Here is a 14,485-nt window from a genome sequence, read left to right on the forward strand (position 1 = left end):
ATATATATATATATATATATATATATATATATATATATATATATATATATATATATATATATATATATATATATATATATATATATATATATATATATATATATATATATATATATATATATATATATATATATATATATATATATATATATAGAGGACTCCAAATAATGTTCTACAAGACGTTTTGAAGAAATTTCTTGAGAAATTTGGACCGAATTCCTGAAGCTTGATTAAAGTTTTGAAACCACCCCCTTCAGCGTTATGAAATTTGTGAATGAGCCCTTTGATGGAATTTTACTCTGTTGTGTTTTGTGCTGCATCTTCCTAGCTCATTTTTTGTTGCCTCTTTGCTTACCATTTTTTCGCTCCCTCGCAAAGAGGCAAAGGCAGCACGCTGCTCTAGAGTATGTCACCGAACTCTGATGACGTGCCTTCCGCCGTGTGCATTATGCGCACTATTGAGAATCGAGTTGCGACGCGGCGAAGTTGGTCAAAAATCAAACTTCGCACGCACCCATTTTCCAACCGCTTTTTATTCATCCCACCTTACGTTAGATGCAACGGATGCATGGGTTGCATGTTGCAACTGGGGAATCGTAGTACTAGTTTGACATGACTTCACTTTGGTGTTCTTTCGGAGAATCGTTTGTTCGAAATATTTCATACCGATGAGACATCCCTATAACAACACAACAAACACCGCACCGGGCATCACGCACTTGATTTTGTTTTGTATTCGCTAGTTTTTGGGTTTTTGGTGAAATTTTCGCTCCAACAATCAAACCCTACCACCGGAAATAATAATGGGTGTTACAATTCTACAGCCGTACCCCGTCGAGAACAAGTCCGGCGCGCAGACCATCGAATTCCTAGTGAAACGCGTCCTGGCCCTCGGAGCCGTCCAGGTCGGCCACTTTTTGGTAGACTGTGAAACGTACACTTCCATTCCGCAGATCGGTGCGACGAAAACCGTTCATATTCTGCACAACTCCGAGCAGCCCGCTTCGGTGTTTTCTATCCTGGACACCGGCACCAAGCAGATTCCCCTCGTTACGGACGGGTTGTTCGATTTGCTGATGACGCGAATCTCGCCGGTATACACTTCCAAGAAGCAAACCAAGATAGAGTCTAAGGGACCACGGTTCGAGTTCGGGGATTTCCTGATCAAGTTAGGAAGCGTTACCATGAGTCAAAACTTCAAGGGTGTGCTGGTGGAGGTAGAGTACCGGCCCTGCCTGGTGGCATCTAGTTGCTGGGAATTGATGCGGGAGTTTCTGCAGGGTTTTCTGGGCTCGAACGTTTCGAACACGATCCCGGCATATTTTGCCCAGCGCATCAACATCAACACTAATCACACGAAAGCCAACGACGTTTACCAACCGATCGACACAATTAATCAGTATCTGGAACATTTTACCAACTACCGGAAGCAGACTACGCCGGTCGTGGCGCCGAGGGTTTGAGTTCGGGACACGGAAGATTAGTTTTAGGTGTAGGTTTATGTTCTATCATGATAATAATATGCGTGTCCAGAGTACATAGTTTATTGGGTATCAATTCCGATGACATCCATGGTGTCAGTATAAACCTCCATCACTTTTTGACGACACACTCGGTAATCTATGGCTTTTAGGTCGAGATCATAAATTATGCGAGATTTGTGCTCTTGAGATTTCGGGTTTTGGCTTCGATGTATCTTCCTTTTTAGCTTAAGGTGAAGATGCATCGAAGCCAAACCTCAAATTTTCAAGAGCACAAATCTAGAGAACAAGACAGCGGCTTTAGCTGAAAACGTAATCGATTGTTCACACGGTGATGGTAACCAATCGATTGAGTTTTCAGCTTGAACGGCTGTTTAATTCTCTACACTGAGATTAAATCTCCATTATATTTTATGTGCAAAAATCAGATAAAACGGCTTTGAGGGTCTCAAACTTTGATCTATGTGCAACATTTAAAAACTATTAGATTCCAATAAAATGTACTGCCATTTCATATAGTATCCACTTGCTCTGCAGTGTAATGCCAATGTCACACATTTAGGATTTGAATGCGTACAATTATATTTCAACACGTGGGACGAACGTGGTTCAATGCGGTACAACGAACAGAAAAAAAAACTTTTGGGAAAATCCACTGATCAGTTTTCAGTTTCCAAAGGTCTTGTAGTTAAAATGTAATTTAATGAAATTTCATTATACATCAGTTTCTAAACAGGAAGTGGGGCGATACATCGCCTAAAATGACAGTGATTACAGGCGCATGGATATTCATTAAACTGTAAGTTCATATTTACCATGATTGAAAACAGAACTCTGGGATGGTACACGCTAAATTTCAACTTTTTTGATCCCCTCCCCGCCCTTTGTCACGTTTTTTGTATGAATCCTCAGAATTTTTTGTAAGGCTTGTCACACTTTGCTTGACCCCCTCCCCCCTCTCGGAGCGTGACGTAATTTGTGCATGACCCCTCTAAAAAAATTCATTTCTCTAGCGGCCATCGGGAGGTTTTGAAAGACGAACGCAACAATCACATCTGGTCCCCACACGGATGCAAGCAATATGTTTGGCCACTCAGCAGGTGGATAAATGAAAATAACAAACCTGATTGCTGAAGATGACTCCACAAAAACAGATTCCACTGATCGTTGATTAAGCAGTTTTAAAAAGTTTCAAAAAAATCTGAATAATTTTGTTTCTTTTTCCTATTTTGATTATTAGAGAAGGCTAAACAAAACAAAACAGTTCAAGAGCGCACCATTTGTTTTCCGTTTGTGACCACACATAAAATATAAATGCAAGATCATAGGAATTGAACTGCATCTACCCTTCTATTGTAGTTGCATTGCACATAAAAAATAAGAGTAACCGAATTCCTTGTTCTATCTGCATTGTCATTATAATTTATGTGCAAAGCTTGATTGCAAAAATCTATGTGCGCAGCACATAAAAACTAGAGTGGGATTATTATCAGTCTCTATAGTCTCTATAGAATTATGCACTTATTTCATTAGATTAGTTCCTTCGAACAATTGGGAAAGCATCAAGATCACCCATTGTTTATTATTACTTTATTAAAGCAGTCCAGAAACATAACTTACCAAATTAGTATATATAAAAACGGATTTCCTTTATTTTGTATCTTTTTCCTAAAATAACGGTAAACTACCTTACCGCACTTTTATTTATTCAAAAAATCATACTGAGATTCGGAATCGAATTTCTCCACATGTTGGCACTCATCGCACGTGGTCGGAAGTTTGGGATCCTTTGCTCGTTCATTTTGCAGCAAATTGTTGTAGACCTTGCTGGATACCGGTTCCTGGGAAGTTTCTCCGCATTTGCTTATGTAAGCGATGTACATGCCGGTGACATCCATGAAGCAAGACTGATACTTTGTCTTTTTAGCCACCTTACAGAAATGGGCAGTTATTCGCGGATAGCTGCAGATGTGCTCCTTCGCAAAACAGATGGGATCGCTTTTGGATGGTAGTGTTGGACTACTTGAGCCAACTTCATTCATCTGGCAGTTTTCTACCTTAGATCGTTTTTTCGGTGAGCTTTGGTCGATCTCGTTATCATCTCTCGATTCGCTTTCGCTATCTCCTTCCACAATCATTTGGGTCAATACTTTGGAGTCGTCGGATTCAGTCAGCATTTCAGTTTCAAAGCTTATATAGGATTTTTCTTTGGAATTCATTGCAACGTCTTCAATCAGTATATCACCTAAGGTACTATCTTTCTGTTCGACTGTTTTAGAGGATCCTGCTGGTAGCAAAATGTTTTTGTAAACATAAGACAAAACTTTGTCCTCTTGGCACAGATCATCTGATGGCTCATTTAGGTACATATTTATTTTTTCGGGGCCCAACATGGTCAGTGCGGTATCCAAAACCTTTCGAGGGATTACTACCTTTAGGGATTGTTCAGATTCGTCTTCAGAGGCTGTTTGTTCATCTTCCGAGAAAGGGCCGATAAATAAGTCGGCGTCACAGCTGTTCGAATAATCAATCATTTTCGGATCGAAAGGATACAATCCACGGAGCGAAAAGCCTTTTTTGATCAGATTTGCATTAAATGATTCTACGACCGCTCGCGCTAATAAGCTCCCAAAAACGGACATATTCATTAGTTGCTTTTTGTGTTCAGCTCGCCAGGTTCTAGCAGTTTTGGCCCAAGTTGTATTGAGGTCTTTATAAACAGTTGTATCCATATCTGCGAATATATGTCGTGCACCTGCATACAACGGGACGAGAATTACTCCACATTTCAGGCACAAGTCCGCTGCTTCCATTGCTAACTCGGCCCTCACAAAATATATAACAGGCAGTATAATGCCTTTTTTTATAAGTGCCGGTCGAAGCGTTTTCTTCACGTAACTCGCTAAACAATCGGAATTCATCCATCCATTTTTAGACATGCTTAAATTCCAATCAGCAGGAAATAATTTTTTGCGAGGCATTTTAGCCAAGTCATCCTCGGGGAAAACCATCTGTGGCGCGAAAAAACTTCCGTCTGCGGCAAAGGTAAACCATGCAGTCATGTTATGCGTTCCATTGGCGATGTCTACTATAGAGTAAGCGCGGTGAGTGTCCTTGGTGCTGCGAGTTACAAATCCCACCATTTCTCCGTTCAAAACACGTGAAGGATCGGCAAGAATAGTGGTCAGTTTTTGTCTCTTGAAGTAGCGAGAAACATTCCGAAACCATGTCCGAACGACCTTCTCGCATAGTTTCGATTCGGCTACTTTTATTGCATCTTGGCCCTGTATCTGCAGTTCTGGATGACGTCGGAGGAACAGTCTTACCCAGGTCTTACCTAAGATGTTGAATTTATGAAATTGAAAATCGTCACAACGTTAAGACATTAAGGACTGTATCGAAAAGTAGTTAGCAACATATTTAACTATACCAGAAAAATTTAGTCGATCATACCAACTTTTTCATATTTCTAAATAGAGATGTACCGAATATTCGGCTGGCCGAATATCTCGATTATTTTGATTTTGCCGAATATTCGGTCTGCCGAATAATAAATTCTGGTATTCGGCCGAATAGGCCGAATAGTGACCGAATAGTAATAAAATTAACTAATCAAGGAAAGTTAAAAAAAAAAATCAAAGAATTTAGTCAAATGATGATACATTAAAATTTTCTTTTCATGCATTCTATGAAAGGAGTTTGATGCCAAATATTAAAAAAATGTGAGAATTTCTCCGATCTCTGGCATTAAGGTGTCTACGGTGCTGCTCAATACATAAGGCATTCTCTGAAAATGAGCCTTAAACTAACATTATAAGCTTTGCTAAATGTGCAAATATTTCGCTAGACATAAACCAACAGACAAACATAGGTTTCAACACCAACCAAACCTATGCGATGACAAACATTTGTTTGTCTCTGTATCAATCCATGCCAAATATTTGCCATAGTGTACTGATAGCTTTATAATCAATTTTCTGTAGCTGTAAGGTACCACTAGACTAGTTTGAAGCGTATGGACTCAATGCTGTTAATTTTAACCGTTAAAATATATTAGCCTTTTCCATTCTTTCGATATTGTTTGGTTTGAGACACCTTTATGTTTGTTCCAATGTCTTTAAAACACTTCCAAAAGTCGGATGGGACATCTAGTGATGTATATTGGGTAATTCTTTAACAACATAAAAAGAGATAGCAATTGAATACAGCTCCCTTACTTCAGAAATACGAAAAATCTTTGAAATTTACTATTTTTGTGATTTCTACAACCGGTTTCAAAAGCTCAAGAAGACGATCATTCATTTTATAATCCGTTCAAATTTTCACCGTAGAAGCTTTCCCTACTTCAGCAAACTCATTTATTTTTTTACCCAGGTTTAAAAATTTAGTTTTTGAGAAATTAGACGAATATCCGGGTGTTATTCGGCCGAATATTAGGATTTTATTTGGCCGAATATTAGGTCATTATTCGGCCGAATGTTCGGCCGAATATTCGTTTGGCCGAATAATAATTTTCCAATTATTCGGTATTCGGCCGAAGGCCGAATAGTGCTATTCGGTACATCTCTATTTCTAAATACCACCAGTATGCGCTAATACCCCTTTTATCGCTCACTAGTGCATACACGATTTTTTCGCATAAAAAGCAATCTTTTTCACACGAATTCGTTTAGCTACACCAACAACTTTCAAATAAAGCGATCTGACATTATTTTCATTGGTTTAAATAATTATTTATATTAGAAACATAAGACGCCGTGAGAGACTATTGGATCAGTAGGTATGTTTGTGTGTTCCAAAATCCGCTCATGCAAAAATATAACAAGATTGAAAAATTCGGTTTTAGTAAAAAAAAAAAAAATAATTTGTTCGTTATGAAATATGTATATCGTGAGCGGAAATAGAAATACTTTGATGCTGTAACAAATGCAATTAAGGCTCAAGAATCCATCATTCAATCATCAGCAATCATCGAAAACTAAAAACCAGTTTTTTTGTTCAAATCTAAAGATATCCTCATGAAAATCTATCATTGAATTAAAGATAGTGGATGCAATGCAATGATAGATTTTCATGAAAATTTCATCGATTTTGAGCGAAAAAACTGGTTTTGAAAGCAGTGTTGATAGACTCACACTCAAAATCTCAATCAATACGCTCTCCCGTGAGAGCAAACTCATTAGAGATCTGCTTCGCAAATCTCACGCTTGAGATTTTGATGCAAAATCAACTCAATCAACTCAAACCGTAAAAAATGATTTAGTCGCAAAACTCGGCAAAAACTCGTGAAACCCGAATGTTGTTGTTAACGTTAGAAAGGATTAACATAGTTTTACCAAACTAACAAGAAATTATTGCCGTGTGTGAGTAAACTGTGGAAATACGAGACAATGAGTTAAAAAGGTGAGCCAACTCATCCATGATTTGTTGACTGTTGAGTTGCATGATTGACAACTCATGCATGAAAAATCTCAAGCGTGAGTTGTGAGAAATTGAGTTTTTCACAACACTGTTTGAAAGTTTGATAAACGATGATGGTTATTTTCCTCTTAACCCGTATAGTTCTGATCCTGAGTGAAAGAAAAATATACTAAAATTATCGCCGCTCAGCGAAATACTAAACGGATTTCAATTATTTTTTGTCAGTATACTCCTATTTATATATAGTTTCTTAAAGTGGCTAAAGAATCTCGGGATTGCTCCTGTGGTCGGAGTTATTCCGGTGGGTCACTGGGTCAGGTCGGGTGCTTTTGTGCCCCTGGAGGTAGGAAAATTTCAAGTTACATATAACTTTCAGAATGTGGCTACTATATCATAGAATTTTATAAAAAACGCGTCAGCGTAAACCTTTTGAGAACGATTGAATTAGATAACCATGTAATCTGCATTTAATTTTGACGTATCAAAATCGGATTGAAGACTGACCAATGATTCATTTTTTGTATATTCATTTCCGTGTTGCCAAAATCGCACGGGCACTGTAGTGAAAACTTTGCTATGGACCGATGCACGAGTTCACTATTTGACTTTTGAGCGGTGCCGTGTTATTTACGTGGTCATGGCAACGAGTGAATTCGGCACCGCTCAAACGTCAAATTAGTGAACCCGTGCACTAATCCATGGACCAATGCAAGAGTTCACTAGTTTGACGTTTGAGCGGTGCCGAATTCACTAGTTTCCATGGTCACATAAATAACACGGCACCGCTAAAACGTCAAATAGTGAACGCGTGCATTGGTCCATTGTTTGGAAGATCATGCAACCTCTAATCAACAGTACAAAATACAGCGATCAAATATCTAAAATAATCACTCTATGGAATAAATAATTCAAAGCCCAGTGATGTTCTATTCAAGATTTGACAAAAAATCCTTACAAAAATGCATTAAGCTTGGAGAACAAGTTTCCTGAATGTTGCTAATCACTTTTCGATACAGAATTCACTTAACAGGCACGCCTGAGCCTGAAAAACAAATGAATAAATAAAAAAAATCTTACCAGGCTGACCCTCCTTAAATGGGGTTGTCCTAGGTTTGGCCTTCAAGTATTTGGTAACCTTAAACACCACGGCCCGTTGAGTAAGCGGAATGCCTCGTTGTTCCAGGTTCAGCAGTTGTTGAACAATCTCTCTCTCTTCCTCTTCGGTGAATATTGTATTCGGTCCACGAGATCCTTTATTTTTCCACTTGCTACTCAAACGGTACTGCAGCGTAGTGCGAGGTACTCCGGATTTCTTCGCGGCTTGGTAGGCCGTCAAATTCCCACTCCTGATTTGGTCAAGTAGTTTATCAATGGACGACGCGTCATATAGCACACGATTCGAATTCTTACGTTTCTGTTTTCCAGACGGTCCCGGAACGGCTTCAATCAAATCTGGTCTTTGTGTTAAAGGTGGGATGAATACTGACATGAAATGCAACAAGAATTAGTATAGTTTAGTGCTTCAAAATTAATTATACTCTGTAATACTCACCCAATGGATCTGGATTTACCAACAAAACGTCAGGCTCTTGTATTGATTCTTCTGGCAGTTGTTCCAGATCTTCCAGCAGTTCCTCTTTGATTTCAATCTCCATTAAATTATCATCGTCAGGGTTCAATTCTTCCATTTTACAAGTGTCTGCAATATGTATATAAAAGTAGATGGACAGAATATTCAAATTTTGTTTGTTATTACCGTAATATTCAAGGATTTAATCGTCAAATTATTAAAATTATCACCACAAGCTAATGCGAACACAGTTTATTATTATTTACCGACGTTACTTTGTTTAGCTTTGTTTGGAACTAAACACGATGAACGCAAAGTACCCAAAAGTGAGTTTATTTCACTCAAATTCCGATTATGTGCGTTAGGGTGATCAGTAGGGAACTCCGACGAACAATTTTTTTTCCATTCATTATTGCGATTTTTTTAGCACTTATAAGCGGTTTCTTCACCGCCGCTTAGGCCTTAAACCTGGTTTAATCATATGGGTAAACGTGGTTTACGGCTTAAGCGAAGGTGAAGAAATTGGCCCTTAGACTTTGATGATCTGGATTTCGTCTTTCTCAGATTTCGCCTTCGATTTCGCTGCCCCTTTTCGACCACCGCTGCCTATGCAATTATCCCAGGCTATCGACATGATGGAGACACCATCTTCTATGGTGACAGAGGGCTCGATTGGCTTGTCAGATAGATCGGGCCCGGGACATCCTGTCTACTGCAAATCGCTGCAGTTGATATAGGGCATGTCCATTGCCTGAATTATCCTGATGTTCATGACAGTTTACTCTAGTAATCCTTTATAAGAGAGATTTGCGGAAGCTGGCATTTCTGTCAAAGTTTGAGCCAATCGAGCAGCGAAAGCTGTCAAAGTGTGAGCCAAACGAACATGCGTTATGTTTGTTTTGAACCTTTCTTGAGGAGTAATGTAATCCGCTTGAAATTATTTCGGTAAAATTAATTTTGCATGAAGCAAAAATAATGAAATATTTTTCTTTTTTAAATTTTTGTCTATGCGATTTTTAGTTGTTGAATTTTTTGGCTGTTTATTAGTTTGGATATTGCGGCGCTTATATTAAATCCACATCCAGCGGCGGCGGTAACGCGCAGAAGATATGCGCGCAATTCAAACGCAACGTCAAAATTCAAGTAGGCTTGGATTTTTCCGACGTTCAAGGACACAAATGTTTCAAATTTGCTAAATCTAAAACATTTAATGATTTTAATTACTACTGCGACCGTATATCGAAATTTTCAGATAATCGCATTACGTGGATTTATCTTGCAGAGCACAATATGTAGCTCAAAGATCTATACCGAAACAAATTACACTTTTTAGCAATGAGGAAGTCACGTACGTGTTACAATATTATTCTCGACGCCGAGCAAAATCAGCACTGCTGGTCTGTTGCCAAATCATTCCATTTTACTTCCGCTTATCTCTCTACAAAGGATCACTCCAGTCGGCCCAGTGTTTACCATTTTCTCTTTGTTCGCGACTCACCAGCTGGTTTACACAACAAAACCAACTGGTCTTCCGATGATTACAATCATCGTGGTCAATGAGCACATCCACAATTTTTAAGGAAGCAGGATTCGTCATTGATTTCGGAATTTTCAAAAGCAGTTTTTTCGTTCAAAATCTTTGATCGTGCTCCAAAATCAATTGAGAACGAGTCCTGCAATGTCCGCTAGAGGCGATCTTTCCGACGGAAAATAGCACATGTTTTTTTTTTTATTTAGTTCGTTTATTTGAGGCTCAAATGCGTTTAACGCTTTACGGAGCCGAAATTATTTTTTTTTGTATTTTTATTACATACACTCAGAAATAATAGAAATCATAAGCGGTTTAAAACTCATACATTTTTGTCATACTTAAAGAATACACTAGGCTCAGTTTAAGTGGTATACATTTTTGGTATAATAAACTAAACTAAGCTGGACTTCCACAAAACTATTTTTATCAGTGTATTTTAGCGACCGCAGATGTTCACAAAAACAAAAATGTCGGTGAAGACGGCTTGACTCGCGAAATTCGTTTCATTAATTTGTCTACTATTCGATTAACTATCATTAGAAAATTCTCAAAAGTGGACTGCTTTTCATTAGAAATTGCGAATCAATCGAATGGCGAATGGCTAGGAACTGTTTGGTAGGTAAGAAATGTAATACAAGTTTAAATTCCCTTCATCTCAGTTTAATTTTTCTTCCTTCATTTATTTCAGAAAAGCTCGAAAACACCGAGTGTCTGCACGTGCAAAACGGAAACAGCGTCATGGAGTACTACTTCAATGCAGAAAACACGGTCCAGAAAGCAGAAACATGAGAAGAATCCATCATTTCGGATCTGGATGCTATTGAATATTTGCAGGATAATTAAATACGAGCGGCTCGGAAGTTTTGTGAACGGCAGACTACGCAGAATCAAAATTTTAGTTATCTGAAATAAGGCATGGGTCTTAATGTTAAGTGCAAACTACTGATTTCATTTCCATGTGTTTTAAAGATAATAAAATAAAAACGGGGAGTTTGATTTTTTTCAATGTTTTCCTCTTTGTTTATATTTGTAGCAACGTCGGGGAATTCGGTAGCATGCTATAAAAAGCATTGATGCGGTGGAGTTATACTAGCGTCAGTTTATGCTCAGGATAAATAAGCCTGTATAGTCTGCACCTATACGGGGCTTAGACCCAACCAGGCAAATAGCGATTTAGAGTGGCTTTTAAACTATATAGTTTAGATATTTTTCAGAGTGTACAATTAATTGGCTTTCTCTCGCTTAACTTCTGATCTCGCCCTAAAAGCCATTGGTAACCATGTGTGTAGCTCGTTGTTTCTAAGCATTTGAATGGATTTTCATGTTATTTAACAACGCTATGGGGGAGAAAGGATCAATATCTATTTGCCCGTGATGTTGGTTTGGATGCTATTTCTTTCATTTGCTCAGAAACAACGAGCTACGCACGTTGGCTTTTAAGGCGTCATCTCAGAGTATGCGAGTTTTCAACATTAATATGGGATGGAGCCAGGGTACTCGTGGCAGCTCGAGGTTAGTGGTCACAATTTTTGAAGGAAGGACATGGTAGGGACTGGGATCACGATTCTCAGCAGCTCATCCGGGAGTAGGGTTCCTAGTACCGACCCTTTTTGACGAGTACCGGTTCTACGGTACTGTAACTCTCAGTACCGGTAGTACCGGTATAATACCGGTACTGGAAATTTGTTTGCAATACATATAAAACACACTGTATTAGACAAAAAAATGCACCTATTCAAATTAGTCACATAAGGACTGTTCATTTTATAAAGTGGACACCTTGTGCATGCTGTATCTTTCTTATTAATCAATGAAATTTCAATCGGTTTTTTGCACATCGTTCGACTAGTATTGTACAATGATGTGATATTGATTGTTCAGTTCCTAACTGTTCACGACCGTTTGAAACAGTCGTCGTTTCAAACGGTCGGTTAAACAGTCGCTGTCAGATTTGGTAGCAACAACGAGCGAGAAGATTTTCGCGCGCAAACAAGCAGTCCTACTCTTTCAAGTAGAGCAACAAGGACAGCAGAGTGCAATGTGATGGATTTTGCTAAGGTGGCGCAGATCAATGATGCGTGCCACTAGTTCTCTCTTTTAATCTCCCGCTGTTCTTATGCAGCGCAAATAGTGACATCACTATTTGCTCTGCATAAGAATAGCAGAAGAGTAAAAGAGAGAACTAGTGGCACGCATCAATCACCTGCGCTACCTTAGTAAAATCCATAACATTGAGCAGAGTGGGCGTCGAGTCAGATTTCCAAAACAGCTGTTGTTGACACTCAGCTGTCGGTTTCACTCTTGGAAGTTGAGGGGTGGTCTGATGGAATGTTTATAAAAGAATGTTTCACTAAACATAATTCAACCTGTGATAAGTGTTTCTAACGCTCAAAATACACATTTATTGAAACAATACAATAAATGGCAATAGTTTATCGTGCGTAAGGTATGTATAGTTATCATAATTATGTGTTTCAACAACGTCGGCCACATTGTTCGATATGGATGAAATACATTGAGATGCCCCTTGATTCCCGACGACTGTTTCGCGCAGTCTAATAAATAGCCGGGATAATCCAATATTCAAGTGGATGTACAGTAATAAAAATTCTCCAAAATAATTAAATTTCACACGAATATGGAACAACGATTAGACGGTCGATTTTTTGAGGTTATCAAAATCAATGATTGTAAGAAATTGGCTGGAAAATTCGATAATTTATATTTTCTATTTTCAAAAAAGGCTCGTTCTTCGAAAGCATCATCAATCAGAAGCCTGATGGAAAAAATCAAGTTATTTTTGGAGCAACAATTTTACAGATATAATAAAATCAATTTTCCCGTATATTTTTAAAGAATTTTTTTTTTAATTTGATGGGAATTGATATGAGTAGATTTTTTGTGTAAAAGTACGTCCTGACGGAAGTCCTAATATAGTATTAATATGAAAAATAACTTACGCCTTCATAGAGTTACTTAATAAGTCCCCACGTCACATTCAAAGCACAACAGAAACACAATTGTTTTATTCTTAGAAGACCTATCAAAGTACATTAACAATCATCAAAATTGGCAACACTGCTGTAATGAAATCGATTTTATTTTCCACATATTATTTTCATAATATGTTATTCTGAGATTACCAATTGAAAAATTCGAAGAAAACTGTTTACAATTTGCTGTAGATCGATAAATATGCGTACATGATTTTAAAAGTATGAGACTTTTTAGTAAAACTACCATAAACAGTAAAATTTATACTTAAGACTGTAGTTTAATCTCACGATTTAGTTTTCGTTTATACTAATATAGTTTCTTTAGTAATCCAAACTAGTTTTGAACACGCTTTTTACTTTTCTGTTTTGCTGGGAGTGAAAGGATGGTGTATCAGCAAATTTGGCCATAAATGGGTAAATCACTAAAGTTACCTAATGTCATAGAATGGTGGAATATAATTGATATTTTTAAAGCTTTACCTTTAGTAGAATAGTAAAGGATACAAACATACAATTTGTTCATAAAAATAAGGATTTTTGTTTTGCGAAAAATAATGTTAAACTTTGACGGACAGCTTTTTTTAAGAGTTTTTGGAAAAACTATTTAGCTCTTCAACCAAAAGCATTTTCAAAGATTTTATATTTTCATAGCATTTTAGAATAATAGGTCAACGCTGTGTAAAACCGATTACGATTTAATTAATAAATAAAAAAGATATAGCGTAAACAAAGTGTCCACTTTACAAAATGAACAGTCCTTAAATACAAGTTTGTTGAAGGTTATTCTTATTTTTATGAATTTTAACGCTTCTTAAACAAATTCTTTAAATAACAATGAGTAAACTTTATACTCAGAAATATGTGTTGAACACATTCATTTGTCGTTTAACCATCCACAGTTAAACGTATTCGAAAAAGTTGCAGATATATTGTGTAATATTGTATGTGGTGCAGAAACTCTATCAAATTAAAAAATTAATGAACTATTTTCATGTTATCACTTTGCTTTTTATTCATAAAGCAGGATTTAAAAATGCGAAGCATGTTCAAAATTCAATGGTTAACTGCCATACGCGTGCGTATTTTTGTAACAAAACATTCAGACGCGGAGAAAACTCTTTCTGGGTCCATCCTGATGCTCGAATTGTTGCCCATACATCGCGAAGTGCCAAAAAATAACTCCCTTTGAACTTGGCAGACTTGTAATATACGAATTATATTAAAAAATCTATCCATATTTGTGCCATACTTGAAGCACCATAAAATGCTTCAATATCGTAAAACCTTTATATATTTGTACCAAAATGTCTAGAAAGCTTTATATTCATCATAAGCAGCTTGTGAATCATTTCCGTTCAACAACTTCATCCTCGTTATTTTTTAAAGTTCTAAAACATGATTTAAACGGAAGCAAAAATTTAGCTATGAGGATATATTGTCCTTAATGCTGAAAATATGATAAATAGAATATGCTTTTTGTAAAACG

General features: G+C 37.3%; 2 protein-coding genes and 1 long non-coding RNA gene across 3 annotated transcripts; 2 read left to right on the forward strand and 1 right to left on the reverse strand.

Moving 5' to 3' along the window:
• Positions 1-665: 665 nt before the first annotated feature.
• LOC5569601 (mediator of RNA polymerase II transcription subunit 20) lies at positions 666-1,537 on the forward strand. Its single transcript, XM_001652830.2, has one exon. The coding sequence runs from the start codon at positions 804-806 to the stop codon at positions 1,461-1,463; it is 660 nt and encodes a 219-aa protein (XP_001652880.1). The 5' UTR covers positions 666-803; the 3' UTR covers positions 1,464-1,537.
• A 1,522-nt stretch (positions 1,538-3,059) lies between these two features.
• LOC23687703 lies at positions 3,060-8,776 on the reverse strand. The gene is made up of 4 exons (XM_021842798.1): positions 8,659-8,776; positions 8,455-8,601; positions 7,980-8,384; positions 3,060-4,818 (listed from the first exon to the last, which is right to left on the reverse strand). The coding sequence occupies exons 2-4, from the start codon at positions 8,588-8,590 to the stop codon at positions 3,182-3,184; spliced, it is 2,178 nt and encodes a 725-aa protein (XP_021698490.1). The 5' UTR covers positions 8,591-8,601; positions 8,659-8,776; the 3' UTR covers positions 3,060-3,181.
• A 1,489-nt stretch (positions 8,777-10,265) lies between these two features.
• Positions 10,266-11,009, forward strand: LOC110675363. The gene is made up of 2 exons (XR_002499413.1): positions 10,266-10,622; positions 10,692-11,009. It is a non-coding gene; the product is annotated as an uncharacterized LOC110675363 (long non-coding RNA).
• The last annotated feature ends 3,476 nt before the right edge of the window (positions 11,010-14,485 follow it).

The sequence above is a fragment of the Aedes aegypti genome, chromosome 2, assembly GCF_002204515.2.
Source record: "Aedes aegypti strain LVP_AGWG chromosome 2, AaegL5.0 Primary Assembly, whole genome shotgun sequence".
NCBI lineage: Eukaryota > Metazoa > Arthropoda > Insecta > Diptera > Culicidae > Aedes > Aedes aegypti.

Excerpts from the sequence above, each read along its gene's own strand:
- LOC23687703 (XM_021842798.1), bottom strand. The coding sequence starts at position 8,590 with ATGGAAGAATTGAACCCTGACGATGATAATTTAATGGAGATTGAAATC. Across the intron at positions 8,385-8,454 it reads GGTAAATCCAGATCCATTGG|TATTCATCCCACCTTTAACA; the intron begins GTGAGTATTACA and ends ATTTCATGTCAG. Across the intron at positions 4,819-7,979 it reads ATTTAAGGAGGGTCAGCCTG|GTAAGACCTGGGTAAGACTG; the intron begins GTAAGATTTTTT and ends TCAACATCTTAG.
- LOC5569601 (XM_001652830.2), top strand. The coding sequence starts at position 804 with ATGGGTGTTACAATTCTACAGCCGTACCCCGTCGAGAACAAGTCCGGC.